At 35.4% G+C, this 27637-nt stretch overlaps 3 protein-coding genes across 11 annotated transcripts in view; 1 reads left to right on the top strand and 2 right to left on the bottom strand.

Annotated features, from left to right (window-relative positions):
* LOC108364765 (AF4/FMR2 family member 4) overlaps nt 1-6961 on the bottom strand; it is a 16962-nt gene extending 10001 nt beyond the window's left edge. For 2 of the 8 annotated variants that reach the window (XR_001847815.1, XR_001847817.1), the window contains exon 1: nt 6893-6942. Coding sequence is in view for 4 of the 8 variants with exons in the window: in XM_017618590.1 (XP_017474079.1) it covers nt 1968-4229 (2262 nt within the window). In the remaining 4 variants the exon portion in view is untranslated. Of the gene's footprint in view, nt 1-1102; nt 1230-1886; nt 5404-6531 lie in introns of those variants that run through there. The other 6 variants (XM_017618592.1, XR_001847816.1, XM_017618590.1 and 3 more) reach the window with 6 other exon arrangements.
* Nucleotides 6962-7865: 904 nt separating this feature from the next.
* Nucleotides 7866-27637, top strand: part of Drep4 (DNA fragmentation factor-related protein 4) — a 61472-nt gene continuing 41700 nt past the window's right edge. Inside the window, exons 1-4 of one of the 2 annotated variants that reach the window (XR_001847818.1) lie at nt 7866-8269; nt 8336-8576; nt 9460-9583; nt 9643-10702. Coding sequence is in view for 1 of the 2 variants with exons in the window: in XM_017618595.1 (XP_017474084.1) it covers nt 8337-8576; nt 9460-9583; nt 9643-10667 (1389 nt within the window). In the remaining variant the exon portion in view is untranslated. Of the gene's footprint in view, nt 8270-8335; nt 8577-9459; nt 9584-9642; nt 10897-27637 lie in introns of those variants that run through there. The other variant, XM_017618595.1, reaches the window with a different exon arrangement.
* LOC108364767 (uncharacterized) overlaps nt 18938-27637 on the bottom strand; it is a 51723-nt gene continuing 43023 nt past the window's right edge. The window contains exons 11-12 of the mRNA XM_017618596.1: nt 20146-24913; nt 18938-20016 (exon numbers count right to left, since the gene is read on the bottom strand). Of these exons, the coding sequence (XP_017474085.1) occupies nt 19731-20016; nt 20146-24913 (5054 nt within the window). The 3' untranslated portion in view covers nt 18938-19730. The remainder of the gene's footprint in view (nt 20017-20145; nt 24914-27637) is intronic.

Here is a 27637-nt window from a genome sequence, read left to right as displayed (position 1 = left end):
AACATTGCAAATATTAAGCAAAAAACACCATGCACTCACTTTTGATTACCAGTATATGTATGCATGTACATATGTGTGTAAACTTTATGCCAAACTATCATTATTTTAAATTGTATTTGCATCTTCATAAAAGGAGAACAAGATAAAAAATTTAACAAAAATTACAAATTAATGAAAATTATGTGAAGATTTACCATATTTTCGTTTATTTGCTCACAAAGAACATCACATTTCATGTTGCTCAACATTGTATTATGTTATCAACATTAAATTCAACAGAATTTTTACATTCCGACTTGAACTTTTCTAACGCTGTTAATTTTTCGTCCGCGAATAGTTTCCACTTTCAGTTTGCACCTTCTCTATCTATCTAAGTTCTCTGTTAAAACCTTCTAAATCTGTTAAGTTCCGACACTCAATAGTTTCCATTTGTTGTTTGCATCTTCTCAGTAATTATAAGTTCTCTGTGCTTGGGCACATGTTTTCCACCAGCTCCATATAGCGGACATGCTTGCCTAATCGGCACCATCTCCATTCCAATTTGTTTGCTTAGTATAGTAATTGGACTGCCCCAAATATCTGTTACCTTAGCGCCTAAATCAGCAATATAATTGTTCTTGCGAAAAGTAGCAATACGGCGCCAACCCGATAGCGCGCTTCTAACACAATGACATCCGTACCGAATCGCTGTAGTTGTTGGGCAGCCCCTAACCCTGAGTTTCCTGCTTCAATTACTATAACTTTGCTCAACTTCTTGGTAGGGGACTTAAACGTTTAAAAAATGCCAAAGTTAATAAAACCATTTCGCTCCAAGGAACGCATGTACGCGCTTCATCAGGTTCGGATCGCTATCGAATGGTGGCTCTATATCTTTTATAGCGTTTTCTATAATAAGCTGCTGCTTTGAATTCTCGATGGACATTTGCAAAAGGTGGTTGCGTATGCTCACGAAAACACGTTGTGCCACCAAACCTGTCTTGGTGATGTCAGAAAAACAGGCGGCCTCATTTGATGTCATCTTATCGAAGGGTAGACGGGACTGAATTGCTGCACCTTCTAAGCCTGTAAACATTTTTTTTTATATGCCTCTGCCGCGGTATGCGTATTATTGGCATTGTTATTGTTGCTGCTACTATTATTGCTTTTTGCCAAAGGTTGTTGGTCTTGGAGGAAGTTGCTGCCGGTGCCAGCGACACTGCTAACGTCAATTACAGTCGCTGCCGACATTACTACATACATATATGCAATTACAGAAATTAAAAGTGGTGGTTTATAAAATTCAAATTTTGATTTTTTTTAAATAACAATTTAATTAACTTAAACTAATTAAATTTTAATTGAGAGGTATTTTCTTATAAATTTTATATCATTTTACCCGTTGCACTGTAACTGGGCATTATTAAATAATTATGAATTAAATTTACAGTGAAGTATACATACATTAAACTAATGTACTATGCACATCCATAGATATGTATATAAAAATAAAATGAATATTATATGAAAAAATTGTAATCTAAAGTTCAGTCTTATTAGATTTATTGTTTTCCGCTTTTAATTTTTTAGTTTTAATATAATTTTTTTAATGCATTTCTATTTTTAATAGACATATCTACTTTTTTTACTTTTTAACTATTCAATTCAAAACCTATTTTATCTTTTTTTAATATTTTATTTTATTTTTTTAATATACATAGAAATGTTCTGCTATTCCAGCAGTGTGAAGTTCCTGTATTGTAATTGTATTTTCTGCCCGCAATGAGTGGTATGTAGTGCTAACTTGACACCATACACCTAGTCGATAGAATTGAGGTATTGAAAATGTTAAAACGGCATTAATTGTAGCTTTGTTGTTATAAATATGTTATGGAATTTGTAGCTTTCGATTTTTAGGAAAAAATGGTATGTAGTGCTAACTTGACATTATACACCTACTCGATAGAATCGAAATATCGAAAAGTGTAGTGCTAACTTGACAGACGTTTACGTTTCTGTTTTGAACTAAATATTTCTTCGACTTTTCTCTTATGGGAACTAGAATTGCTTTGTTTTAGACTAAGTTTTTGCTTTGTGCTACTTTTATTCTGATTACGTGAACCCATATACTCTTCTTCATCATCATACTTCATTTCGCTTTCTTCTCCTATACTAATATCTTGTTGTTGAAATGGTATACCATTTAAGAAAGTAGAAGACGCTTTTCTAACTCTTTCATATAATACATCAAGAATTTTATTTGACGGTCTATTTTTGATAAGACTATCTAAGTAATCTGTTCTGTTTCCTGACTTATCAAAACATAGATCATGCAGTTTTACAAAGATAGAAGAAATATTCATTCCTACTCCACGTAATATCCTAGATAAATCTTTCGGAGTAAAAAGTTCTTCCTCAGCTAAGAAATGATCTAAATAATTATATTTACTAAAACTTAATGTATGAAAATTCCTTAAAACAGAAGTGGCGTTATTTCCTGCCATAGATAATGTATTGGATAAATCATCCGATCTAAAACCTGCATTATAGAAATCATCTAAAAGCTGTGTTTTGTTTCCCGTCTCGTCAAAACAAACATCATGAAAATCTTTTAAAACAGGACAAACATTAGCTCTTGTTCCATGCAATATATCAGATAAATTACTCAGCGTAAAACCCTCTTTCTCATTTAAAAAATGATTTAAATATATTTTTGTTTCTCCTGTAAAACAAAAATCATGAAATTCCTTTAAACTATCTACTGCTCCACTCAATATATTGCTCAAATCACCCGGTCTAAAACCTGCGTTATAGAAATCATCTAAAAGTCCTGTTCTTTTTCCTTCGTGATCAAAACACACACTGTGCAATCTCTTTAAAATAGAGGAAGCACGAACTCCTGCTCCACATAATATGCAGGACAAGTTACTTGGCTCAAAATCTGCATTATAGAAATCATCTAAAAGTACTGTTCTTTCTCCTTTGTTGTTAAAGCAAACACTATGCAATTTTTCAAAAGCATCTTTAACATTAGCTCCTGCCCCATTTAAAATACTGGATAAATTATGTATCGTAAAACTTTTTTCCTCATTATTTTTCTTAATAAAGTGCTTTAAATGCTGTTTTTTCTTTCCTTCTACATCAAACCAAAGAGTATATAAGTCTTTAAAAGCTTTTGCAGCATTAGCAGCTGCTCCATGCAAAATACTGGATATATTAGTTAGGTTTATTCCTTCCTTCTCTAGAGTTTTTAAATATTGTGTCTTTTCTCCTTCTGCATCAAACCAAAGGTCGTACAAGTCTTTAAAGGCTTTTGCAGCATTAGCTGCTGCTCTACCCAAAATGCTGGACATCCTACCTAGATTTACTCCTTCCTCCTCAAGAGCTTTTAAATATTGTGTTTTATTTCCTTTTACATCAAACCAAAGATCATATAACTCTTTAAAAACATTTGCAGCATTAGTTCCTGCTCCACTCAAAATACTGGACATATGAGGTAGATTTACTCCTTCCTTTTTTAGAGTTTTTAAGTATTGTGTTTTATTTCCTTTCGTATCAAACCACAGATCATATAAATCTTTAAAAGCTTTCGCAGCCTTATTTCCTGCTCCATTCAAAATACTGGACATATTAGGTAGATTTACTCCTTCATCTTCTAGAGTTTTTAAGTATTGTGTTTTATTTCCTTTCGTATCAAACCACAGATCATATAAGTCTTTAAAAGCTTTCGCAGCATTACTTCCTGCTCCATTCAAAACACTGGACATCCTAGCTAGATTTACTCCTTCCTCCTCTAGAGCTTTTAAATAGTGTGTTTTATTTCCTTTTACATCAAACCAAAGATTGTATAAGTCTTTAAAAGCTTTTGCAGCATTATTTCCTGCTCCATTCAAAACACTGGACATCCTAGCTAGATTTACTCCTTCATCTTCTAGAGATTTTAAATATTGTGTTTTATTTCCTTTTACATCAAACCAAAGATCATATAACTCTTTAAAAGCTTGCACAGCATTATTTCCTGCTCTATTCAAAATGCTGGACATATTAGGTAGATTTATTCCTTTTCCTTTCAGAACTTTTAGATATTCTTTTCCTTCTCCTTTGATTAAAAAATCTAAGAACTGATTAAATGCAGGTGTCCCTTCTCTACCAACCACACTTCTAGCAAATTTTATTTCTCCATTAATGTTTTTATCTTGAATTTCCGGATAACTAGATCTATTACTTTTTATATCTCCCAAAAGCTTTTCCATTATTCCTTTTGTAATATGGCCAAATTCATGAGATTCTGACCAACGTAAGGCTATTTCATGTAATTCTTCGTAATTATACGGAACTTTATTAGACTTATTTTCTATTTCATTTTTTATAGCGTTGTTCAGTTGTTCTCTATTAGGCTGATTAACTGCAAATATTAGTTTATCTAAAAATTTCTCTTTTATTTCTTTTTCATTCTCATCAGAGAGTCTTTCTTCTTCTTTTTCCCTTTGGAAAGAAGGCGGAAGCTTTAATAGACTTGAAAGTTTGGTTGTTTCTTCCTGTGAAAATTGATAAAGGCCATTTTTATCTATACACGAACAATTTCTTAAAATTTTATACTTCTTCTTTTGAATATCTATACTATCAAATTTTAAAGGATGCAAATCCTTGGATTGCCCTTTTTTTAATCTATTTTCTTCTGTAAGATCTAGACATGTATTAGTATAGATAATAAAATATTCTATATTCTTATCCTTTTCTTAATTCTTCAATGAAAAGAGTAAAATGCTTATTAATAGAAAACTTACTCTTCCTTTCCTGTGTTCTGGAGGGAAATAACTGACTATTACCAATAACTCTATCTGCATTATGAGCCTTTACGTAAGTAATTCTATCTTTACGGTTAATAATAATATGATTAGGCGTATCAAGGCTTTTCCCTTCAGAGTTTATGAAAAACATATTCTTATGCAAAAACATGTCATGCAAGAAGGACATTAATAAATTGAATTCATATATAATGCCAGGTCCAAGTTTTTCTGGAGCTGTTAAATCGCATAATATTCTTTCTTGTAATGCTATATAGTTGTCTTGAACTTTACTATTTTTTATTTCACTTTTAACAATGCTGTTCAGTTCTTCTCTATTAGGCTGATTAACTGCAAATACTAATTTATCTAAAAAATTTTCTTTTACCTTTTCCTGAGAAATGTTTCTTTCTTCTATTACTTTTTGTGCAGCAGATGAAAATTCTAGTCGCTTGAAAAGTTCTTCTCTTGTTGTTTCCTCTTGCGAAAATTGATAAAGGACACGTCCTTCCTCATTATAATTTGTAAACAAAAAGTCTTTTAATATACCACATTTTTCCATATTTATGGCATCGAATTTAAAAGGATAAAAACTCCAGGATCGCCCTTGTTTCAATTTCTTCCTTTGTAAGATCCAAGCCTAAATTAGTATAAATAACAAGATATTTTATATTATTTGGTTTAGAGATTAGATGTTTAACAAAACTATCGAAGTAATCATTAATAAAAAAACTTCGTGTTTCTTTCTCTTTAGTAAATAACCTAGCATAACCAATATCATTATCTACATAATATTTGTCTACATTTTCAATTTGTATATGAATAGACTTCTTTTTATTACAAATGACAATATTTTTAAATTTATCAATTTCAGAACCTTCAAATGCTAATGATAATAAAGGGTATTTATATTCATACGTAGACCTTCTAAGTAAACACAGCACCGACAAGTCTAATTGATACATAAGTTCAATCAAATGATGAGGAATGCATCGACTAGTTTGATAAGCATTGCGCAATTCATCATGTGCTGGTTCATCTTGTAAATCGCTTGGACATTCTGAACCTTCATTGACATTGACATCCATGCGCACCCCTTTTGGTGCATTATTACCTTTGTCTGTAACAGAACGCCCACGTCTCTTACTCAGTTTGTGATTTTCTTTACCTGGAATCCCTGAATGACCACTTTGTGTTTGTGAGGAATCTTCAGTATTTTTTAATGGTGTGAAAGTTTTTTTACTTAACATATTAAAGTCTCTTGTTGTTTTCATTATGCATAATAGTCGGAAAAATTAGAAAAGCAGGTTATTTTTTATGACTAATAAAATTATTTTCATTAGTATATATTTTTATACTTTTTGTCATAAAATTAATGATATAGTTTTACAAAGAAGTGCGAGAGCGTTTTTGTTTTGGATTCTGTTGGTCTACAGCTTGTTCTGTGCGAACTTTTCTGTATAATAATTTTGCAGATAGACATTACTTGGCATGTAAATATTGTCTAGAAGATAAGATTCCTGGATTATTTGGACAAGTATTTATGAGATTTGAGAGAAGTGCCTCTGTGATGATGATCTGAGAAGAGAATTATTGGAAAATATTGAGGAAAGTAGCCCTATACAAACTTTTCTTATTGATAAGCAGATTGGACAACCAAACGAATATAAATCATTAGAAGGCTTGCAAAAATCTATACAGATAACTTCTAATAAAAACTGGAACAATGATTATTTTTTTTTTGGGGGGGCTCTGAATGACGAGGTACCCAATATCTAGTCCCCATAGTCAGGTTATTCCTCTTAGTATGTTATATTCCAACTGCTGTGAGTAATCTTCAGGTATGTCCAACGTTGCTCCACAAAGACACCGCTGAGGGCCAAAGCCACGTGCAAAAGTTTCTGCTATGCTTGCGTCAATTCTTTATTTCTTATGAAATGCTGCATCGTTTTTAAAATGTAAATTGTGATTTGTTGGTTGAAGACCTTACGGTCCACAAGTAACGAGGTTATTCCTCAAATTTCAATTACTGTTAATTACTATGGATTTCAATCTATGAACGCAACGTCTTCACCAACCGCGATTGCGTGGCGTTACCTATGTTAATCCGCGACTTTTTTATATTTAACCTCTACTTCAAACAATATTCCACTTTTCACGCACTCCCCGCCTTTCCAGCAATTTTAGTTATACTTTTGTCATTTTTAGAGAGATCTCTATGATTCAATAAAAGTTAATAACTTTTCGCTGGTGCATTTTCTCCACCTTCGTTTGTATGCTGATTTTTGCATTTACTCCAATTCGCGAATGTCAAATAAACAAACAGCTGCTTTTTTCACATTTCTTCTTTTCACTGGCTTTGCCTGTAGTGTTGTACAACGTGAAATTAAAAGTGACAAAGCGTTGTAATTAAAAAAATATATACATATCGTTGCCTTAATATAGAAAGGCCCTATCTCACATCGTCGCTGAAATGCACAAAGCCGTAACTAACTAAAATCTTTTATTGCATAAAACGATGTGAGGCCACATAATTCGATCAAATGCATCATAATCAATTAAAACGTAAATTTTCGATTTTTAGTTAGTTACGACTTTTTGTAAATCAGCGACGATGTCAGATAGGGCCTTTCTATATTAAGGCAACGATATACAGGATGGGATTTTAAGTCTTCGGGCGTGTGTGAATCGGTAGCAAAGTTCTATGGGGAAAGCTGTTGAATAATATTTTTACTATGGTGAGACAGTTTTGTCAATCTGCTGTGTGAAATGAAATCTTTTTTGACAGCAGTAAATTTTTCATAACCGCAGATTTATGCGCAATAAACTATTACAAATTGAGTGAAATTAATATTTTAAGAAAACATCTACCATCATTGATTGCAGTTCATCAACTTAAGCTTTTATTTTACGAAAAATTACACACAGCAGCAATCTTTGCAATTGTCAAAATTTTCTATGCATTTGTCAAAAATTTCACTAGCCCTATGGGCTACTGAAATTTTATTCACCTCAAACTTGTCAAAAATTTACTTGCCGCGAACTTTGTTACCGATTCACACACGCTCTTCAATGACAAATATGCTCTTAATTGTTGACATAAAAGTACCAAAAAGTGTAATCAGACTTGGCTTTGCAAGTAATTTCGTTAATCGAACTTAAGAATTCCGAAAAGTGATTGCAGCAGGAACAGTGTTTAAGATGGAACTCTGGCACTTTGGGAAATTTCTCTCCCTTCTCTCCAAAATTAAAACTGCATTTTACAACAATAAATATGTAAACAAAAAAGTTTTTCTTGTTTGGATCATAGTGGAACTTTTGGGGCACATGCGCATTTATTTTTCCTTTGTGTTGTTATTGCTTCTGCTTTCCACTGTTCATTCTTCCCCAATTAAACAAAGCGGGTCCATTCTCTCCACCGTGGAGTCCATTGTGATTTGTGTGAGAGGCGCACATTCACCGAAAAAGCGCACTTCGTGACTGAAGCCAAGTAAGGAAGCTGCAAGGTAAGCTGGTGTACAAACTTTTTCAGTTTTTGCAATCTACTTAATAGATTTAATGTAAATTTTCAGTATGTTGAATTATTTTAAAGACGTAATGGCCCCCACAACGCGCAGCTCAAAAGCTGAAGCAGACAATAAAGATGGCGGTATTTGTACTAAAGTGGGGCTTAGTGAAAATTTTTCAGAAAATTCTCTGCCACCTCCACAAATGAAGGGCTACAAAATCACAGACAACGAACGTACAAAAAAATACGGCATTGGCGCAAATTCATTACAAATGCTCAAAGAGAAGGCGATATTAAAGTTTCCTGTAAGTATTTTTTCGCTAAATTTGTATCATCCAAAAATACATGGCTTTAGTTGATAGTTCATTAGAAATTACGTCGCAAAATTTTCCTTTTGCAAGCATTGATTGCTTCTGGAAACTATCGGCCACCCACGCCACCCACAATGAACCAATTCTCATTGTCACGGCCAGTAGCAAAATATCAATGATACACTCCCTGAGAGCTCTCGACTTTGTAACACCAAAATAAGCATATAGAGACCACATTTTGTAAATGAAATGGAAATAAAATTTTAAATTGACTTCAATTAAATTTTCCTATCCTATCCCAAATGTCCACCTCTACAACTAAGTACCATATTTAGCACAATCAAAATTACTTTCCATTTTCGATTGTCGTATTCAATGTCAAGGAATGGTGCGCATGACCCGCTACCGGGCGCCAAAAAAAGACTCAAAACAAATACAAAACTGTGCCAACCTGTTGCTCCATACTTGCATATTGTGGGGGGCTACGATGAAGGTCGTATCCTGCAAGCAAACACTCATTCATAGCATACACGTGCGTGTCCTTGAGCGTGAGCAGTTGATTTCCAAAACCTTTCAATTGCAACACTACTGTGTTTGTTAAGGGGTCACACGGCAACTCTGATATTGTTGGTCTCCGTTGAAGGCCAATAAACTTGGTTATTTTGGTTTACACACTCGATGCTGCTAATAAACTTGCGACCTTGCGTGCAATGTGCTGGGTAGTGTTGTTAGCATTGCAATGACACATAGGTGCCATCCCGGGTCAGGGTCTTATCTGCAACGAAGCGTAGGTCATGTCCTTCAATTGCTCACTTGATTCTTTTAAAAGGCCTTGACGTTAGTGTGGCTAACCTTCTACATATTTTCCCTTCAACAGATCAAAGACTTAAAACTGTATTTGTCAACTGATGGCTTTGAAATATCTGATGATGATTACTTTCAAACGTTGGCGGCACAAACATTATTTATTGTTGCTGGACCGGATGAGATTATAACGACAGGTGAGTAAAGGATTTAATTCCCAATATACATGAATTTAAAAACCCTACTCTTTTCCCAGATGCTGACTTTGAATTTGAAAAGCTGCGCAAAAATTCTCCTTTACTCCGTGTTGCCGACATCATTTATGAATTTATCGAACATAACCCTGAACAGTTTCGTAAAATGATTACAGATTATGAAAATCGTAAGATTTGTCACAAGCAAGCGCTCGACAGAAATCAACAAGCGTATGATAACAAAACTCAATTTAGTTTGCGCACCGAACATAGCGAATGGTTCGAGGGGCAAGAAGAACGCTGTCATTCAAAGGAAGAGGCCATGGCACGTCGCGCACAAGATCGCATGCGTAGTTACTATTATAAAACTAAGGAAGAGCTTACACGCAATAAACTCTATCGCCAAAATCTTAAAGCCCGCCATGTAATCGACGCTGTATTGGAACAATTTCGCTATCTGCTCATCGGTTGCGATTACTTCTCGACGCTGTTTAATCGAAAGTGTCCGAAAAAGCATTCAATTGTGCAACAGCATCTCGACGACGAAACTGATGCCAGCGCAATGCTTCCAAACAAACGGCTACGACAAGTTATCAAAGAGTATACAGCACGCCATCAAATATTGGACGAGTGGTCTGTGTCACTGTGCACCGAACTGGGTGATTTCTATTGTCAGGGCAGCTATTCTGATAACGGAAACTGCTGTGCTTTGAAACACACTATTAATCCTTATGCGTCGCGAGAAAATTTGATACTTTTCCAAGTGTGGAATTTGGATCATCAAATTGAACTTTCACGTTCCATATTGCCAGCATTAATTGATAATGTACGCATGCTAGTGGAGCAACCACAAAAGAAATGCACCTTACATAATAAACGCGTCATTGACATTTCAGTGTTGGAATATTTCTTGGAAATATTTTCGCTGAAAAATTTGAAACTCGTGCACATTGTGTGTCATGAAAAAACGCAACGTGCAAACAAATCAAATGGACGTTTAGTGTGCGCACAATGTCATGAATACAAAATCGTACAGGAGTTGATGGGTGTGCGTGAAAATGAAGAGGATGTGGATGTAGCAAGTTAAAGATAATTTTTGATACAATGAGCTCGTGTTGAAAGGTAGGCTCATTTGAAATTATAAATAATGGTAATGTGCAATTGTTTAGGTAAACAGAAGAATAGTAGCTAAAAATATTTAAATCGCGTTTCCTATGCAAGTTAAGAAGATATAACGTTACTATGGCCTTTTAGGGTAAACTCTTCCAGTTTTTTTTTTTTTTTTTTTTACAAACCCTAAAATTATACTAGTTTAAGCTAAGCATTAAGATATACATATACTAAGAAGAAATAAGATCAATGGTTTAGTCAAAGCTTCTACTCTTCTCACAGTCCTACACACGCTCACACTTTATTCTTCGAATCACAATATTGCTATCAAAATATCTACTTAACTTATAAAAACCACCTAAAATGATATTGAAAATTCTCTTAAACAACTGAATAATATGCTATGCAGACTTCTCTTAAAGCAGCCTCTTCAAAGTGATTTAATTATTATAGTAGTTTCATATTCATCTAAATTTTCTCCCTCTGGCCGTCGCACTGCTGCTAGACGAATTCGTAAATTTTACATGATACCCATCTCCTCAATTTCAATGAGAGATAATAATGCTGACAACTTCATAAATACCTAAAATAAATCCGAGGGTTAAAGGAGCTAATACTAAACAAAAAGTTTAAGGTTCAAAGTAAACTGTAATAACAATACAAAATAGCAATATACTTAATACATATACATATTTATATATACATACATATTTCTATACTGCTTAGTACAATATTCATATGTACAAGTACATTTAAATAAAATATTAAACAACTGTTGATAAACAGTGCACGGTTAATCAAAAAATACAAATAGATAATAAATGTATAATTGGTTCAAATGCTTTTAAAAGAAGACAACCTTAGTAAATACTTTAAACATTCCGGACCAAATTGCAAACTTTCAGCAATGGTCTATGCAATTGCATGCAAAGATGACGAATAAAATGTAAAAAGTGTATTTAAATGAATTTTACTATACATACTCATTTAAATATACATGTATATACATATGTATGTATGTATATGTATACAATACACTAAAATGTAGTTTGTTGCCTAATATAACAAATTAACGCGTAAAACGTGCTGATTGTAGTTTTTGTAGGCATTTGTAGAACAAATTTTAAGCATTGTTACTAAGGCATATGAAGATGCTATATACTATACATACATTGCTTGTTGTTATATTTTACATACATTTAGTAAGTAGTGGAATATTATTCAGTAGTTCTATGCTTGTTGACTTATGTAGTTAAAGCAGTTGCATTGAAAATGTTAACTTTATAGTGCTGCTGTCAATAATAAGCTTTTTAGGCAACTTGAACAATTTTCAAATATCAAAGTTATTGTATTAAAAACAAACATACATACATACTATCGTATTATACGAACTGGTCTTGATCAAGTTACATATTTTTGGAAGAACTTAAAAAAAAAATTAACCTAGTAAGTATGATGGATAAGCAGCATACATATACAAGTAGTACTCGTACAAATTTATGCACACATTTTTCGTTTTCTTCTGACTCGCGCAACTGGATAGTCGTAGTCTTCTTTCATTTTCGCTCTGGTATGTCCTTACTGGCACCAGTAGTGGTATGGTTCTAGTAGTTTATGGGTAGCGTATTACCAGCCATATTAACCTAACTTAACTTTAGTCCTAACTGTTTGAAATTTTCGTAGAAAATTATAATATTTTGTCATACCCAAAATTCGCGTTCAGAAAGAAAAAATATTGATTTTATTTTCAAACAAACATCAAGTTCTCTGAAAAAGGACACAAGTATCACAAATATGGGGCTTGGAGTACCCATTTTTTTTTTTATATTTTCTCTCCTTTCTGTAAATCCGAAAAAAAGCTCGTCAAGAGACTAACTTCCCTAGTTTACCTACCGTAAGGTAATGATCTGATACCTTAAGAATCAGCACACAATACAATTTTTTTCGGAAATCTTTGGCCTTCTTGGGTAATTTTTACATTACCTTGATTTGATCAATTGAAAAGATTTCTGGACAATTTGGTGGAGTTGCTTCGCGATGACACAAAGTTGCGTTATACCCCACCCTCCTGGGTATTTTACTGTTATTGCAAGAAACTAGGTCGGCTCAAAAGAAGTGGAAATTGGGGAGACTTAAGATTTTCCTCGCCAATTCCTTAATTACATACATATGTATATATTGCCGAAGATGGGCATGATAAATGGCGCAAATGACTTACAAAATCTTGCGTCTGTGTATGAACCCTGCTTCGAGAATCCGTTCTTTTTAATTTAGAGTTTTCGCTTTCTTCTCGTGCTGTGGAATATTGTGTTTTTTGTAAAAAATATTAGAATGTCGATGTACGGCCCACCTGTAACTGATACCTGATATCGCCAGCTTTCTACATTTCAGATAAAATAACATTAATAGTAGTGAGCATACTTAAAAAATTGTGTATATAAAAACTTTATTCTTAAATACCCTAGGCATTACCCTTAACCTTTAATAACTATTAACCTAGCCTTGTTATCCTCCACACGTTTACCTCTTTGACGTATGGCCACTTTAATAAATTCAAATAAATATAAAAGTTTTAATTTTAGTTATATGAGCTTTGTATATTTTTACACAAAATAACTGGTTTCGTTCAAACAAAACCAAACACTTCCACTAATGAACGGTTTTTAATCTGGTTTCAATGACTTGCGCTATTTATCGAAGTATGTACATAGAAAGATGTGAAAAGTGCCAAATATTTATCAAAATCAAGTGCACGTTCTACAACCCTCCAATGGCGAATTTCCAATGGGCATTAAATGGCGAAAGTGACCTTTTCAATGGCAAGTGGAAATATAGTACTTAAAATATTTTATTTTAAACATAATGACAGGGAGTGTTTTAAATGCTCCAGTGGAAATCCGACATAACCAAAATTTTTAAATTTTATGAAAACATCGGTTAATATCCACAGTATTGGACATATCTATAGCACCCCCATTTCAAAGTGATATTGTTTGGCACTCATGTTTATTTATTTATTTTTAGGATTTTTCAATTAAAACACATTCATCGTGGCTAGAATTTTTTCGAGCACACAGTTTTATAGCTCATTCAATTTTAGTCTGTATGTCTTTGTATGGAAGAAACCCGCAACACCTTCGGCGAAAAAAAATCTAAAAAATCAACGGTAATTTTTAGCCACTTGAAACTTGCACATTATTAGAGTAAAATTGAATGAGTGATAAAAATGCGTTCTCGAAAAAATTCTAAAACTTCTGAGAAAAGTTTTACTTTGGGTGAAAATTTGTAGCATTTTTTTTGTAGTCTTTTAACAACTTTTAAACTAGGGTTTATATGAGTTTTGTTAGAGAATGAACTGTATTTTAATTGAAAAATCCTAAAAAAAAAAATAAATAAACATGAGTGGCAAACAATATCACTTTGAAATGGGGTGCTATTCTATTCGCATGCACGTTTAAGTTATAAAATTTGGACAGAAAAAAAAATACTCGTCCCTCAATCTAAGGAAACGATTAAGAATTTTAATTAAAACTACTTTAGCTCTTTAAATGCTCCTTAAGCTTAATATTTTTATGTTAAGTAAGAATAACTGCTTCGCTTAAATTTTAAATCTTATTATAAGCAACAACTTATAATTAAACATATGAATATAGAAAATGTAAACTAAAGTTAACAATAAAACTTCAAAATAAAATATGTGAACTTTTTAGTTCGAAAATGGCTGTTTTCTTGATATTTGGTAACACCAAACTCACAATAACTAAAATAGATTGGAAATGCTTCATGAAAAGATATATTGTCAAAAATACCATTTTATGAAGCTTTTATAATTTATTTTATTTTTTATGAAAACGCCATATGTGTTTAACTAATTACATGATTTCAANAAAAGCACTACTAGGCAAAACACTTTTAACATTAGGCAGAGTAAAGCCAATTCGCACGTAAAAATTAGGAGGAACAAAGTAGCGGAAAACAAAATTTAGCTATTATTAAAAAGTTAATTGATTTCTATTTGTATGAGAGAAAACTTCACCTTTTTTATTCGATTAACATTTTTTATAATTTTTACTTTAATCTTGCACGTAATAGCTCAAATAAAATTTGTATTTTATGTCAAAAAACTCAAATGAAAAAGCTATTCACAGTTCAGATAAAAAACAATGCAGTTGAACATATGTATGTATGTACATAAATATTTTATTAGAATTGTTAAAAAATAGAATTATAAGAGAAAAAAATTAGGCGCTTGAATGAGTTAATCGGTTTTAGAAGGAAAACGTTTAAAAAAACATTAAGAAAACGAACGAATGCGGTTATATCAAATAAAAGTATAATACAGTGTTTATTTTTAATTAAAAATATTTTCACATTTGCAAAGAAAAAAACTTCATTCGTTGCGTCGGCAATTCTTAAATTCTTTCCTCAACTTTTTATTTTTATTTTTTCACACTCATTAGCCAAAGGTGGAGTTATTCTCTCCGTACAACAACAACAAAGAGTTCAGTTTATAACACTTGGGCGGCTATTTAGCGTTACAAAAAGCTAAGGGAAAGCCCTCGTTGCAGATAAAATATTTGCGATAAATTAAGTTTGCAGAGCATGTTGTTTAGAAATATTTACAAAAAGACTACGAACACCTTATTCTTACATGTAATGCCAATTTTTTCACATCAATTGTTAAAAACACTGTGTTAGCCAAAGAGTAACAATTCAATATTATACAAACCTTTAATTGCAAATTAAAATTTTAACAATTTTTTTTACGAGTTGTTAATTAGAATTAGTAAAAATTTGAAGATAATAGAGGGGTAATACAAATAATTTAATTTGAAGTTAGGGATAATAGAAAAAATCGATTTTTTTTTATAGTATTTCAATGAAGTTTTTTTGAATATTGTTATTTTTAAATGATTTATAATGAAAGTAATTTTCGCATAAAGATAGTTTATCGCAAATATTTTATTGTTTAAAATTGTGTAAACAACCAAAGGAGTTGGAGCAATGCAATTTAGCTAGCAAGCGTGTTTTTTTTTTTTTGGAAGAGACTCCAGACCTTACAAGCCATACAAATATTTGTAACTTGAATTTAGAAAAGAATAACTCAAAGCTGAGTCTATTTAAAGAAGAAGGAAACGAAAATCATTTGGATTGTGTCTGTAGCCCTATCACACCTCGACTTGGAGTTGGCATGAGGAGAAAAGTTGGATTACTAACATCACTTAGGGAGTTCTTCATCAGTCAGAACGTTAATATATTCAGTGAATTCACGAAGCAGGTTATTTTTGGATGGCATACATTTTTTTTTTTTATAATTATCGTTCAATTGAATGCGGTTATCAGACCACAACAACATACTGTTTAGACAGGCGGAAGCGTTGATCCGGATAATTCGGAATTGGCTCGGGAGTTAGCTGCAGTTGAATCGGATTGGGTCCTACAGCAAACTAATCTATGTATGAGCAAGCAATAAAGAAAAATAATTGGCGTCCGCGGTAGCTGAATGATAAAAAGATATGTTTTTGTTTAATTTTTTGTATTTTTTTATTTATTTATTTTTTTTGATATTACTTCACTTAATAATTTCCAGTTAATTTAATTTTTTAGGGATTAATTTGGTTAGCAACTACATATAATTACAAAATAATAATTAAAGAAGCTATATAAAAAAAAATGTAAAAAAAAACTTTGTTAACCGTGGAATTCGAACCCTTCATCCGCAATACTCTCGTCTGTCAGGGTAACATTTTTGACCAGATTAACTGCGTGATTAATCCGGATTATCGTTGCCGTCTGTCTATGCTATACCTCAACAGGTAGTAGTTTCGGTTATGAGGTCGGAGCGGAGTTTTACTCTGGGACAGGCGATAAAATTCCGCATTTATTTTTGAGATTTTTTTTGTTGAAGATGTTTCGCAATTTTTCCATACTATTTCAAACTTGCACTTTAGTAAACTAAAGTTTATTGGGCCACTGCATACTCAAAAAAAAAAAAATATATATAAAAGCTGATAAAAAATTTTAGAATTGCCACTAAAGTTTATTGCATTTTACTAAGTTTTGCACAAAGTTATATCTATGTTTTTTGTTGTAGTAGTAACCATATTTGTACAAAAAAACTAGCGCAAAGCGAAATAAAAATCATTACATATATTGTGAAAAATTCTCTGAGAAAATAATTTTGGCCGTGAGTGTATGTTTTGAAAATGGAGTTCCTAGAAAAAAAATTTCGTCGTACACCAGTATTATAATTGGCTTACTCGTTTACTTTCCGAAGTTACTATTGACTGCTTAAAAAGTATGATAGTGGAAGAAAAGTATTGTGATCAGTTTGAACGGGAACAAAAAGAGAACAAAAGGTTCGGGAACGTTTCCGTGAATAACAAAATGCGAACAAAACTCTCGGGAACATTCTCAAGAGGAACAGAATGTGAATGAAACTTTCGGAAGCGTTTCCAATAAGAACGAAAGAATCGAGAACGGCTTCAAGGAGAATGAAATAAGACCAAACGCGTGGGTAACGTTCTGCTAGAGGTCAAAACGCGAATAAAAGTTTTGGGAGCTTAACGTTAGGAATGAGAGGGGCGATTGTTACTTCTAAGCTAGAGCAGCGCCATTTTAACTTTCAGATCGTTTATTATTAGGGTAAACTGTCCATTTGTGGAACAGTTTTTCATTTTCTGTGTCTTTCGTTGGCTTTATTTGCACAATTATCTATCAGTTTTTGTTGATTCATTTTAATACATATTCAAACATTTCGAACTAATGGAACGCTGTAAGAAAAATTTTGTTTTCGCTTCCATTCTTCGCAAATAGTGCGGAGAACATTTATTCCCATTTTGTTCTCTGTCAGAAAGTTCCTGAGACTTCAGCTCCCAAATTGTTCGTCGAGAGAAAGTTACTTAGACTTTTGATCTCATTTTGTTCTCTTAGAAATGTTTGCTCAAGTATTTTTGGCATTTTGTTCTCTTTGGGATGCTCCAAAGGGTTTTGTTCTCATACATATATCTCACATTGAGAACGTCCTCAACAGTTTTATTCTCATTTCGGTTTTGGTTTTGAAACGTTCTGGAGAACAAAACTACGAGAACGACATTTAATTTCGATCATACCTTTTGTCCTCGGGCCCTGTTTTAAACCTGCAGAAGTCAAACAAGCCAAAAATTTCGATTAGATCCGAGTTCGATGTCCACTGTACCAATGAAATATTAANACCTTTTGTCCTCGGGCCCTGTTTTAAGCCTGCAGAAGTCAAACAAGCCAAAAATTTCGATTAGATCCGAGTTCGATGTCCACTGTACCAATGAAATATTAATAGTGACCACGAAAGATCAACAACAACATCAATAATGGTCTTCGCTCCCGTTAAAAATTAACAAAACTCTTAATTATCTATCATAAAAATACTTCTCTTAAAGGCCGCCTGTAGATCTGATGATAATAATAAGAAACTTTGAAATGTGTTGCCAACATAGAAAACGAGTAGATATTTTATAATACTCTTAGCGATTTGATAATGATAACAACTTTCGGATGTCTTCCATAAACTGCTCGTAAAAACACATGCCGTCCTAATTTAAATTTTGAGGAGGTGTTTATATCCGATCTTTAAGCCTGAGTCTTTCCTATCTAGAATTGGCCTTCGGCTTTCTTAGTTATCCGAGATCAAATTCTATAACTCATAACCGGTTTGTAGGGCATCAAAAAAAAAAAAAAAACCCGCGAAATTTTTTCTAATGTTCAGGTATGGAATCTCTTACGAAAACATTTCATTAGTACATTTTGGGGGGAAAAGCCAGCTTTTACGCAAATTAACGAAAACGAAACAATAAATTTTTAAAGAAACATACTTTTTTTTTTTTTTTTTAGGTACCTTAGGATTTTGAATGAGCTTGACAAAATACTTTGTTCGTTGATGAAGAGATTTATTGGATTAACGTTTTATGATAAATTTTCGCAATTTACAAAAGTTTGTCTCATTTGTTTGTACGCATTTTTCGTTTGTGTGTCTGATTGCGATTGATCTAGTGCAATAACGCTACACTTGGCTGAGAGGTGGTTGATTGATTGCTTGGTTGATTGGTCGATTCAGCGATTTTAGTTTTGCTGTACATATTTACATACAAATTGGTCATGATTTATGTATGTATGTATGTATGTATGTATGTATGTATGTATGCACTGAGGTAACGANTTTTTGCTGTACATATTTACATACAAATTGGTCATGATTTATGTATGTATGTATGTATGTATGTATGTATGTATGCACTGAGGTAACGAACGAACGAACGAACGAATGAACGATTTTTCTTTGTATAACTTTCGGCGTAATGACTGTGCTTTTCAAACAGATTTTTTTTTTCGAAATTTTGCGTATTTTAAAATTTTTATGTTGGTTTTCCTTTATTTATGCTTATTTTTTACACGATTGTGATTGTTTAGCAGAAATGAGTTTTCTTTTATGTGCATGATTTATTTGCGTGTTGTTGGGTTATTTATAGAAAATGAATGATTCGTCAAAATTCAAAATCTGCCAGGAGCTGCGTACGCTTTTTCTCACAAAAATAAAAAAATGTTTTTAATCAAATGAATCAAAAATTGTATGCTTTGAATTTAAGATTATTTATAGTATTTACAAAATATTAACAGCATCTCATACTTTCACTTTTCTATGTAATTTTAGATTAAATTTTATTAACTGAGTACAAAAAGGCAGTGTTGGGTTGTTGACCTGTGCGAGTTGGTGCTACCCACCCAGTTAAAAAAGTTCTCTGAAATTTCTTCCATTCGATAATGCGGCTGTTTGTCGCCTACAGCTCGGCTGTCGCGACAAACCACATTTATGGTTTGGTTTTTGGTGCCATGCACCGCAGGATTTTTTTTATCTTTTCATAATTTGGATTTCAAAATTTTAATTTGCATCACCGTTACGTTTTCTTAAAGTTAAGCCCTTAATTCCTATTTTAAATATTTAGTTCTCCCCCATTTTCGGCGTCACTCATCCTTACGTGCTGCCAACCCCTCACCCTGCCCGTTGCTAGACTTTGCGCCAACGCGTCACTGAGCCCTCGCGTGACTGCGACACGCAATCCGGACTTTTGCTATTTGATGTAAAGATCTCAGGCGATTCGGTTACACGCGCCAAATCGCGGTTTATCGTTTTCGAACTGAGTACGCGTGGACAACGCACCGACCAGGGACTGCGTCGCGACGTATCTTGCAAAGCGCGATACGCTTTCGGTGGTGGCAACGAATCGGGCTTGCCATTCGCTTTCGACCATGTATCATAGTAGTCGGCATAGCTTTTGTCCGCTTTCAGCTCGCTTGGCGTGGGCGCCGGTGTGGTCTCCACCGNCGCGCGATACGCTTTCGGTGGTGGCAACGAATCGGGCTTGCCATTCGCTTTCGACCATGTATCATAGTAGTCGGCATAGCCTTTGTCCGCTTTCAGCTCGCTTGGCGTGGGCGCCGGTGTGGTCTCCACCGATGTATTTTCCAGCGAATCGAGCTCTTCTTCTAGCACTCGCTTGGCAGCTGCCTGCAGCTTCTCCATAGGCATTTGACGCAAATGACTGCTGTCGCGCTTCAACAGCAAACTCTGTACCAATTCATTGACTAGCTTGTCGCTTACGGCGCGACTGCTGGACGGCTGACCCATGATAGGTGAGGCGGGACTGTTGGGCGTCGATGGATTGTCGGCGTCTATGCTTGTGTTCTTACGCAAAGGCAACGACAGACGTTCACGTCGTTGCGACATGGTTTCAGCGTCGGAGAGCGCGTTTGGGTTTTGTCGACGTGTGATGGACACATTGTGTACAATCTTACGTCGGCTGGGCTTGAATTGGAACTCATCGGCGAGCTCTTTGCTGAGCTTGTCATCATCGAGTGGGTCGTTCTCGTCCTGCAGCAATTTGAAGAGTCTGGAATGTGTGGCGGCACGCTGGTAGCTGCTCATTTTACGCAACTCGGGGAAGCTTTCCGACTCTGTGTCGGTTTCTGAAAGTGGTTTGTTCATGTCGGTAACACCGGAGTCATCTTCTTCCATTTCGGATTCAGAGCGCTGTGAACTGTTACGTGAAAGTGAGCCTTTGCGTGTATAACTCTCGACAGAGAGTGAGTGAATTTTACTATCGGAATTTTTCGATTTTGTTGGTGACTCGACATCACCTGTTTCAAAAGCAGAAATCCTATCGCGCACTGAGATTTTCGACTCCTCTTTCTGGAGTCCTAAGTCGGGTAAGCCATTGGGCAGAAGTTTCTTTCCCACAATCGGTTCAACGTACAATGCAGGTAATTCCTGCTTCCTGTAGTTGGTTGGTGTGGCGCTGCGGTCGGCGCCAACTTCAGTGATTTCTCCAACCGGCGCAGTTGTATCAACGCATACTGTGTTAGGAGGCATTTCGACCCCAACACTGCGACCTCTTACTTTGGTTTGTAAGCTTGGTGCTTTGCAAACGCTTTCGGGCCCAACGCTCTTACCTCTTATTGCACTCTGTGTAACTGTTGTTGTGTAGTAATTATTAACAGCGCCCTCAATGCTCTCTTGCTCACTCAAATTCACATTTTCGCGCTCGATCAACGAGTTTCTATTAGACGTACGTCCTCTTTTTATTTGCCGCTCAGCGCTTGCTTCCTTCTGCTCGTCAATGGAGGTGGTGAAGAAAGCCATTGCCTTGCGGTAATTATTGCGCTTTATATTGGCCTCATCTCCTTCGCCCGCCGCGTCGCTCCGCGGGCTCTCTTTCTTCTCTTCGAGAACATTTTCATCCCCATCGTTATCGTGTATCCATTGCTCTAAGGCTTCGTAGGGTTTATTGAACTCTTTGATCTCTATTGGCGGTTCCCAAACGTTTACTACAGCTGGCTCATGCAAAGAAGCTATCTCCCAAATATCACTCGTGCTCGCATGGACATCTTCTTCATTATCTGAAATCACTTCCTCGTCATGAGGTAGTTTATTGAACTGCGAAGCTAAAGTCTTCTCTTCCTCTACAATTGGATCAATGTACTCGGGCTCTACACCCTTTGCAGCTTCGAGTGCTGCCCAAAGGCCCACATCCACAGTTGGCTCCTCAGGCAAGTTGGCTGTGAAGGGTTTAGGTACCACCTTCGTGTAGGGTGTCTCATCAACTGAATTCTTGCGCTCGCGGCTAGCCCAGAACGATGCAGCTTTGTAAAAGTTCACGTCATCTGTGTTTCGGTTTTTAGCCTCGATTTCTGCCCAGAAATCGATCTCTTCGTCTGTATCAACTTCGCGAGGCTCCTCGGGATAGAGTGTAGGGTCGAAAGTGTTTTTAATTTCCTGTGTACTTTCTTTACTCTTCCCGATATTAGCCCAATAATCGTTATCATCTGCAACTGCTTCTGTTGAATGTACTTCTACCGTAGCGATTGGTTTGACAGATTTTGTGGTGGCTATTGAAGTTTTAGCCTTTTCAACAGATGCCCAAAAGTCTTCTTCCTCCTCCGATTCTTCCGCTTTTTGGCCAGTAAATTCTTCTACTTCTTCCTCAGAGTCGTCCTCAACGCTTTCACTTGTTTCATCATCTTCCAGTTCTTCTTCGGCCGGAGAGTAGACATCAGCTTGTAGCACTGTCGGCAATATTTCGGCTTGCGACGTCATTATTTTTGGTTGATAATGGACCTCATGTATATCCTCGCGTAAGAGTTCGCTTGTCTTAACCTTCTTTTCTGTAGTAGTCGTTTTATTTTCCTTCGATTTTTCTATCTCAGCCCAGAAGTCAACTTCTTCTTTATCATTCTCAGCTTCGGCCTCAGCTTCAGCTGCCTTTTTGGTTTTGGCCTCAGGCACATTTTTGACTTCGGTTCCAGCAGTTTTCACCTTCGCTTCTTCCGCCTCAGCTTCCTCAATTTGTTCATGTGTCTTCCGAGTAGCCGCCGCAAATGTTGCCCAAAAGTTTTCTTTGGCGTCAGCTAGCGCGGCTGGTAGTTTTAATTTTGGTACCGGCTTTGGTAGGTCGTCTTCATTTCCGGCCCAAATGTCCTCCATCTCCACTTCTGCCTCTTCTTCAACCTTAGTGGCGAAAGATTCTTCCTGGTTTACGGTTTCCGTTGTTGGCTGCTGCTTCTCCGTTGATTTCCCCCAATAGCTTGCCGATTGCTCCATCATTTTCTGGGCTTGTAGTTTGGTTGCACGCAACGTAGCAAAGAAATCTAAGTCATCGGACGCCACTACTTGCGCCACGCTTTCCTTAGCCTCTGCCACTTTCTTCTTGCTGATATCGGTTTCTTTTACCTCTTCCATTTTGTCAATTTTAGCGCGTTCGTTTTTAATGTCTGCGATATTGTTGGTCAAATTGTTGTCAATTGTCTCACCCATAAATTTATTGCGCATATTCAATGAAAATGAGACTGAGACATCTTCGCTGCTAGATCCAATAGGATCAGCTTTGGGTTCCGGTGTTGGCAACTCTTCGATGGGATATGCCGCTGAGGTGCGGCGTTTCTCCGGTATACGTTCTACTGAGCCGGAACGTGAGGAGCCACTCAAGCTGATAGTGACGCTCACCTCGCAATCATCATCGTACTCTTGCGCTTCCTCGTCAGAGTCGAGTTTCGGATTTGCGACAATAAACGAGCTACGTCTGCCCTCTGAGGAGATACTATGCCGTTTCTCCTCGATTTGCGACTTGCCCACCTCCACAGTGGCTACATTCTCATCATTGAATGAGAACTTTAGCGGCAGACGCACCGTAACCGAGGTGGAGTCCTCTTCCGTTTCATCATTATTGTCGTTTTCTTCAATCTGCTGCTCAACTGCATCTTCTCGATCGACAGTTGTAGCGTCGCTAACACTAGAGCCTTCACGAAAAATAATCGTATTCGGCTTCTCACTGCTGCGTTCCAGCTCGCTCTCCTCTTCGTAGATAACACTTAAATTATCATAATCCATGTCGTCGTTGTCCTCAATGCATTCATCCAACTCAATCTCCTCGACCGCATCTTCATCATCCTGGTCTTCCTCATCGAATACATCGCTTTCGCCATCAGCTGTGGTGACGTCATCTTCATCGTCTGCTTCAATTGTGTGAGATTTACGATGCTTATAGATCTGTATATTGCTTACAGATTTTATGGCTTGTAGCCCATTAGGCTCAACACATTTAGGCGTCACATCAGAGTCCTCTTCATCGTCGCTGCTACTGCTGTCATAGTCTGAACTCACTTCCGTTTCCGAAGCTAGAGTGACAATTTGTGCAGGCACAGGGGAAGCATTATCCGTTGGTGACTTCTCGCCAAACTCCTTATCACGCTCGCCTGCATAGTTCTTCTCCACATCCTTGCTCATATTCAGGTTTTGCTCGACCACTTTAGACATGTCTTCCAGACGTTGTGTCAATATATCGACTACAGAACCCTCGCGTTCTTCGCGACGCATGGCTTTCGCTTTGAGCGCATTGCCGCTAGTTGCGACCTCTTCGATTTCCACGGCATCATTCCGTTTTGGCACATCACGTTTCTCAACTTTAATGTGGTGCTGTAATATAACCTGAGAGGGCATATCATCGGTGCTGGGCGTGACAATGATGTCGGGCAATACGCTGCTGTCACGGCTGGATGCTGGGCTCGGACTATAGCTGGGTGCAACCGGGTAGGGATAGGGATATGGCGGCGGCACGTAAGCAGGATACGTGGACGCGGCGGCGGATGCATTTGCATCGTAGTGGTGATGATAAGCATTTTGCGAATCGAATTCATTTGTGTTTTGGGCGGGGTGTGTAGGTTGCATATGAGGGACAGAGTGTGGCGGTGGTGGATAGTAAGGATAGTAATAGGGATATGGATGTGGTGGATGGGTGGGATAAGCGGCATTACCACCAGGGAGGTCACTGTTAGTGGGCGGTGGTGGCATATTGTAGCCATATGGCCATGGCGGGTAAGCTTCGCCATTAGTGGTTGGCATGTGTGATGGTGGTGGATACCAGGGATAGGGATATGGATAGCCATAGGGCGGATAAGCATGTTTGGGCATGTAATGAGGGTAGGACTCAGAACTAAGCGATGAAATGGAGGATGAGGATGATGTGGTGCTGGTCGGGTGATGTGTGGTAGGTGTGTTGGTAATTTCGAAAGTGTCTTCATTATTTTCATTCATATTATTTGCTGTAAAATTTTGATTATCAATTTGTTTGCTTTGATTTTCATCAGCTTGCAAAGGATTTTCGTTCGATTCAACACAATCTGAGGCTGCCAACTCGGCTAAAAAATTTGGGTTGGTTTTTCGGAATAAATTGTATGTAAAATGGTATGGAAAGAAATAGAAAGAAGAAATAAAAATAGTTTAATTAACGTAATGAGCGCAAAGTAAATGAGTAAACATTTTAGAGGATTGAATTGTTTTTTTTTTTTAATAACTAATTTACCAATTTTACGCGAATTATGTTATTAATGTTTAGTGTACAACATGTGTATGTGCAGTGACTCAAACAAATGACCAAAAACATATAAATCACCACAGTTCCAAACTTTATACAAAAATTAGAAAAATTCCAAAAATTATCATCAATATTACAACTAGTTATTAGTCTGAATCTTCTGAACACTTTTCGGTAAGCAGCTTAAGAGTCCATATAATTTTAGTTTAATGAATTGTATGTGTCAACCGGCTAAGAAATCGCGCGGATTTTTTAGATTTGTTTTGTGGGAGAGCTTTTGCGTTTTTTTTTTTTTAATTTTGAAAACTTGTTGAGTTTTTACTAAATTTTAGCGTAAAAAACATTACGAATATTTAAAAAAAAAATTAACACGCGGTCATTTTTTTGAATCAGTTTATGTACACTGGCGATCAAAACTGAACGCAGGGTAACGTTTGTAAAATATGTGAAATGTTTTTCAGGCTAACATTTTTTTGCTATATTTAACCAAAAGCTCGCAAGTAAAACTTTCAAATCTTATATGGAATATAGAAAAATTCAATATATGTACAGTCAGTGTGAAATGTAAGTGTGCACCTTGTTCTAATATAATATTCACAATTATTTTCATGATTTTTTTTTTGTCATTAATTATTTATGAAAATATATCTCATTCTATAACTTTAAACATATAAATCAAAGTTTCACACTTTATATAAAGGTCACAAAAATTCAAACAATTTTAATCAAAATTTCAAAATTTTCAATTTTAGTAAAACAAAGGGCAAGTTTCAAGTCGCTAGAAATTCCCGTTGATTTTTTAGAATTTTTTTTGCGGAGGGTGTTCCGCATTTTCTTCCATATAACAATAGATTCTGTGCACTTACATTCGGCACCGACTGTACATACATTAAAATTTTGAATTTTTTAACTTGAATTTCTAAAAAATGTTTGGTTATGCAGTTACATGGCTTATGCAATTCTGTATATTGTTTGAAAGTTTGAGCTATGTGCTTTCAGTTAGCGCAAGAACCATATTTTTATAAAAAAAAAGATTTTAACTTGAAAATCGTTGCAAATATTTAACAAAAATCACCATACACTCAGTTTTGATGGTCAGTGCATGTGTGTGTGTGTATGCGTGTCCATATATACAAAGTTAATGAGTGAACATCTTTAGTGAGTGAACAAAATCTATGAAAATAATGAAAATTCATGATACTAACTAATTTACGAACAAAAAAAAAAACCTTAAACTATCCATTCTGGGGGGAATTTTAAGGACAAAATGCTTGGCGATTACTAAAATTTGCCGAAGTTTGGCTTCATGGAACTGATTGTACTAGATAGTCTTAAAAGGTTAATCATGCAAACATATTACCATGAGATTTACATTTTATATCTTTCTTATCAAATTAGTGTATATATATATATATATATATAGAGTTTTTATGTTTTTAGCCATGTCAAATACATAAATATTTGTAAGTACAGCGAGAAATAAGTAATTCAACCCAAATGGATTAGTTTGAGATTGTTTTCCAAAGGTTGTGAATTAATCATTATTTTCAATGCAAAATAAATACACACGTTCGAAAAAAGCGGTAATCAGGTGCCAGGTTTAAAGTAACAATTTTTTTTCTTTAATTAAATTAATTTAAAATTATTAAAATTAAAGTATAATGCAAAACAAAAAGGTGAAATTTCTCTTTAACTCAAGTAAAATAGTAGTTAAAAAAATTAGAAAAAAATTTATAAATAAAATAATATATGTATAATAATAATTGTTAAGTGGTAGTAAATTAAGTCTTTGTCATGAAGTTTTGTGGATAATCCGGATGTGTGTATGTACCTTTGAATAGATCAAGTATTTTCTTGAATCTTTGCTTGTTTTGTTTTGTTCAAAATTCTATTTAGAAACTTAATGTGTATTGTTTGTATTGGTATGTGTGTGTGCAATACGATGTAATCAACAGATGAAGCTTATTCTATCAAAGGCTGACTACAAATTATCTATAGAAATTCTCCCTCTAGCGTAAACTTTCTACTAATCAACAACTGCTATCCCAACCAGAGTAGGTTTAAAAGCATATAGTTATCAATTCACCACTTTTTCAAATTCTTTAAATCTCTTCTATTTGCCTTCCATTCCCTTTCCCTTCCATTCCTTCCTTCTCTTTCCTTTCCTTCCCTTCCTTCTCTTCCCCTACTTTCCTTCTCTTGCCGGCAGAGGTATGAGATCCCTCTAACGCGCTTGATTACCCTCTCCTTGCCGTCCCATGGCATTCCCGCATTAAATCAACTAGAATATGTAAAGTTCTTACAAAAGCAGACGAAGTAAAATATTGGGGGGTGTTCTGACTGCATCCTTCGACGAGCAAAGCTAAACGACAAGTCAAAAACAAGTGCGGCAGTTACTGTCAATAGCGGCGAAGTTCAGGAAGACACCGAGAAAACCAATCTCTTCACAGGTATTGGTCCCGACCTTGTAAGCAGAAGCGTTTGGTATCTTTAAGGAACTAGCCTTTCGAATATTTAACTGTCTTCCCACACTTCTTGTAACCCAGCT

Source organism: Rhagoletis zephyria, unplaced genomic scaffold (genome assembly GCF_001687245.7).
Source record: "Rhagoletis zephyria isolate East Lansing unplaced genomic scaffold, Rhagoletis_zephyria_1.1 Rzeph_scaffold_01666, whole genome shotgun sequence".
In the NCBI taxonomy this organism is placed as follows: Eukaryota; Metazoa; Arthropoda; class Insecta; order Diptera; family Tephritidae; genus Rhagoletis; species Rhagoletis zephyria.
The sequence above is the reverse complement of the archived record's forward strand: the minus strand, read 5'-3'. Positions and strand labels throughout refer to the sequence as shown.